Source organism: Thalia democratica, chromosome 8, assembly GCF_965202585.1.
Source record: "Thalia democratica chromosome 8, ktThaDemo2.hap1.1, whole genome shotgun sequence".
In the NCBI taxonomy this organism is placed as follows: Eukaryota; Metazoa; Chordata; class Thaliacea; order Salpida; family Salpidae; genus Thalia; species Thalia democratica.
The window spans coordinates 39,984,474-39,988,529 of record NC_139172.1 but is presented as its reverse complement, the minus strand read 5'-3'; the positions used below and the strand labels follow the sequence as shown (position 1 = coordinate 39,988,529).

At 27.0% G+C, this 4,056-nt stretch overlaps 1 protein-coding gene across 1 annotated transcript; it reads left to right on the top strand.

Annotated features, from left to right (window-relative positions):
- The first annotated feature begins 1,489 nt into the window (after positions 1 to 1,489).
- LOC145843227 (uncharacterized) lies at positions 1,490 to 3,338 on the top strand. The gene is made up of 2 exons (XM_082950689.1): positions 1,490 to 2,378; positions 3,310 to 3,338. The coding sequence occupies exons 1-2, from the start codon at positions 1,490 to 1,492 to the stop codon at positions 3,336 to 3,338; spliced, it is 918 nt and encodes a 305-aa protein (XP_082806815.1).
- Positions 3,339 to 4,056: the final 718 nt, after the last annotated feature.

Genomic DNA, 4,056 nt, shown 5'->3' with positions numbered 1-4,056 from the left:
GGTATATCTATAACATATATAAAATAGTTTTATATGTGGTCCAAGTTTAAAATTTTATAAATACACGAATAGTTGATTAATAATTATAACTGTTTTTTTTTAACACTAAAACTACAAAGTTAAAAACACAGTTAGAACGACTTTTTTTTTTTAAATTGAATTACTAAAAAAATAAACTTTGATTTTTGATGTTGAATAAATTATTATATAAATTTGAATGCTGAATACTGAAACTAGTGAAGGGATTTTGAAATAAGTAAATAAAGTTTTTATGATTGTATAAACTTCAAATAAAACTTTATATTATAATGTAATTAAAAAACTACCCCTTTTTAATCTAAAACAACTTGCGTTTAAAAAGCAATATTATTAAAGTTGATAAAAAAATATTTAGTTTATTTCAAGTTTTATTTGAGAAAATAAAAATTATAAGCGTGCAAAATAGAAGCTCCGTTCAAAATTGACTGGTTATTTAAAATTTACGCAGTTCATAAGTATATCCGTGAAACCATAACGCCGTGCGGAAGTGACGCTTTGCAAAAATGTCGCCATGCAAATGTAACGTCGTGCAAAAATTTTACCGTGTAAAAATGTCGGCGTGCAAAAGTTACGACTGTGCAAAAGTGTCTCTTCAAGCAAAAGTGACGCTGTGCAAAAATGACCCTGCGTGCAAATGTGACCTTCCGTGAAAAAGAGTCACCGTGTAAAAGTGACGCCGTGCAAAAGTGACCCCTCGTGCTAAAGTGACACTCGTGCAAAAGAGTCGCCGTGCATAAGTGTCCCCTCGTGCAAAAGTGACACTGCGTGCAAAAGTCACCCCTCGTGCTATAGTGACGCTCGTGCAAAAGTGTCCCCTTGTGCAAAAGTGAAACCCACCCAATTTTTCTGATAAAGTTGCTCGCAAACCCTTTTTTTAGATAAGTTTTAAAATGGCCACAGTTATTTTCAAAAAAAATTGGTAGTCACTAAAAAAAGACTTTAAACCAAAAACATGACAAAATAAGCAATAAAAGATAACTATTAAAGACATTTTTTTGAATTCTATTAGAATATGTACTTGAATTTGCATTTAGCCCGCGGGACGTAGTTTACTGGTTTTAAAGTATCTTAGTTTTAGAGTATAAATTTAAAATTATCACAACTAAAGCTGTTGTTTAATTGAAACTTATTTAAAATCTTTTAAGTGTTTTTAAGTTGTACGTGCTAACAAAAAAATATATTTTTGTATAATTTAAACAAACCAATAAGTGTATAAATGACTTTTTTGGTTTATTAAGTATACAACAAAAAAAATTATTAAAAAAGCAATACCAAGTGTTACTAAAATAGTTTTTATAAAGATTTTAAGTTAATACATAGTAAAACTAAAGTTCTTTGCATAATAAATAAAAAAAAAAAAACATTTTAAAATTATGTAAGACCAGAACTTTATAATTCTGGTCTTACAGCTCCTTCTATTCCAAAAGATGTTTGTCTTAGTATGTTAAACATGGCAGTAAAAAATGTTGAATTCAGATTTAATTCTTATATTTATAAACAGATAGATGGACTGGCGATGGGTAGTCCACTTGGCCCTATTTTAGCCAACATTTTTGTGGGATACTTTGAAACATTGCTCTTTTCCAATTATCAAAAACCAATAAACTATATTAGGTATGTTGATAACATTTTTGTGTCTTACAATGATGAATATAACATTGAGGAATTATTTAGCAAAATTTCGAATTTACACCCAAATTTAAAATTCACTATTGAAAAAGAAAAAGACAATTGCTTACCTTTCTTGGATGTACATCTGTTGCGTACATCTTCTGAGTTGCTTACTACTGTTTACAGAAAACCAACATTTGCTGGTCAATATATTCCATTTCAGTCATTCTGCCCTTTATCTCAAAAACTCGGTTTAATTTCCTGTTTGGTATTCAGAGCACACAAGATTTGTTCGAAAAAGTTGTTTGAAGAGGAATTAGATAAAATAAAAAATATTTTTGAAGCTCTAGGTTATCCATCGCATATAGTCAGAAAGACAATTAACAATACAATCTCAAAACTTGAAAAACCGGTTAAATTTGGTCCTAGTAAATGCCCTGTATATTTGAGATTGCCATATCTTGGTAAAGTAGCAACTGCTCTAGAAAAGACTGTAAAATACACTGTAAACTCCACTTTTAACTCTGTACAACTAAGAATCAGTCATGCTACAAGAAAGCCCTTAAATGGAATTTGTAAAGACCGTACTGCCGATCAAGAAAAAAGCAAAATAATTTATATGTACAAATGCCACTGTGACAGTGAGTACATTGGCAGAACGTCCCAAAGATTCCATATAAGAAGGGACCAACACGTTTTTAATTCCCTCAGAAGATGGATGGACACTGGTTTAAAAAAACCATCTAATAGATCATCAGCGATAGCTGAACACTTATTAAACAATTCAGATTGTGCAAAGAACTATAGTGATAGTAACTTTTCAATTTTAAGTAAAGCTCGTAACGATTATCACCTAAGTGTTTTAGAATCTCTATCTATAAAAACATGTAAACCTAATTTGTGTATGCAACAATACGTTTATAAATCTAATCTTTATAAGTTGTTATAAATTTTATTTTTTATTTGAATTTTGTCGCTTATTTTATTTTATTTTTAATGTTGCTTATCTTAGTTAAATTACTGATAAACTGTTTTACATATGCATTTATGAATTGTGAATGTCTAATTAATTTTTGCTCAATTATGCTAATTAGTGTTAATTGATTTTTCTGATGTAACCTCTAACTATTTATATACTCAAAATTTAATCTTAAAATTAGTTGCTAACTAAAGTAATTGAAAAGCGTTAGCCGAAATCGATTTTACTTGTTTGTTGCTTTAATAAAGATGTTTTTGAATGAATTTTGTCTTAGATTTCTGTACAAGATATGTAGTACCAAAAAGTTATATAAAAAATAAACAAAACAACATAAATCAGGCAAAAATTAATTATAATCAAAGTTCTAAATTTTCAGATTTGAAAATAAAAAACAGATGCTCACTTTTACTTTGTTTTAAATTAAATGTTTGTTGAGTACTAGTTTATCTCAAACTAAAAAAATAATTTTCTAAATTTAAAATTTAGTTTTTATAATTTAATAATATTATGATTAAACGATATATGTTCAAAATTAAATTAAATCCAATAGATTAAATAGTTTTTATTTTCAAAATATTATTTTTTAATTTTTTTTTTGCTGTTTTTAATCAATAATGACTAAGTTAAAAATTGTTATACGTACCCAGTTTATATTGATAACAAAACAACAAACTTCTCAGATTACTTAGCTCCGAAAAATATATATTAAGTGATATGTAAAAAACACGTTAAAATAACTTTCTCTTTTTACTGATTTTTCGGTCTTAGAAGAATGGAAATTTTGTTTATGAGTTTTTATTAGTGCTAAGAAAGATGTTTTATTTTAGTAAGTACTAAATGAAAAAGAGTTTATTATTAAAAGAATTAAGCTAGTAAGGTGTTTTTGTTATAAATGTAAATAAACCACTATACAACACATAAATATATAATTAGCAAAAATCATAGTTTTTAGTAAACGAGTTTTTTTAGAAGCTTTTTCAGCATAGAAATTCCAAATAAAAGTTTTGAAACTATCTGCTACTTTCAGATAAAGTAATTAACTAAAACATTCTGCTCTACTGAAACATTTTAATTAGTTTTCAAAAGTTTATATTAACTAAAACAAACTGCAAATTACGAAATTGATTGTTTACATTACATATACTCTTGTTTAATTGTTGAACTATTCTCATGATGTAACACTTAAGTCATCTGATGATATTTGATCAGAATCTTCTAGTATTGTAATGTAATCACTGTTGAAAAGTTTTGAGTTAGTAATTAAAAACTGTTAACTTGAAAAACAATCGTAAATTGTATACGTGATTTAATTGTTACAATGGTTTTATTGTTTAAAACAAAAGTAGGACAATATAAAACCTGTTTAAGAATTTAATTTTAGAAATAAACTAAGATGCAGTTAAGTTACATATGTGCAAACACTTTTA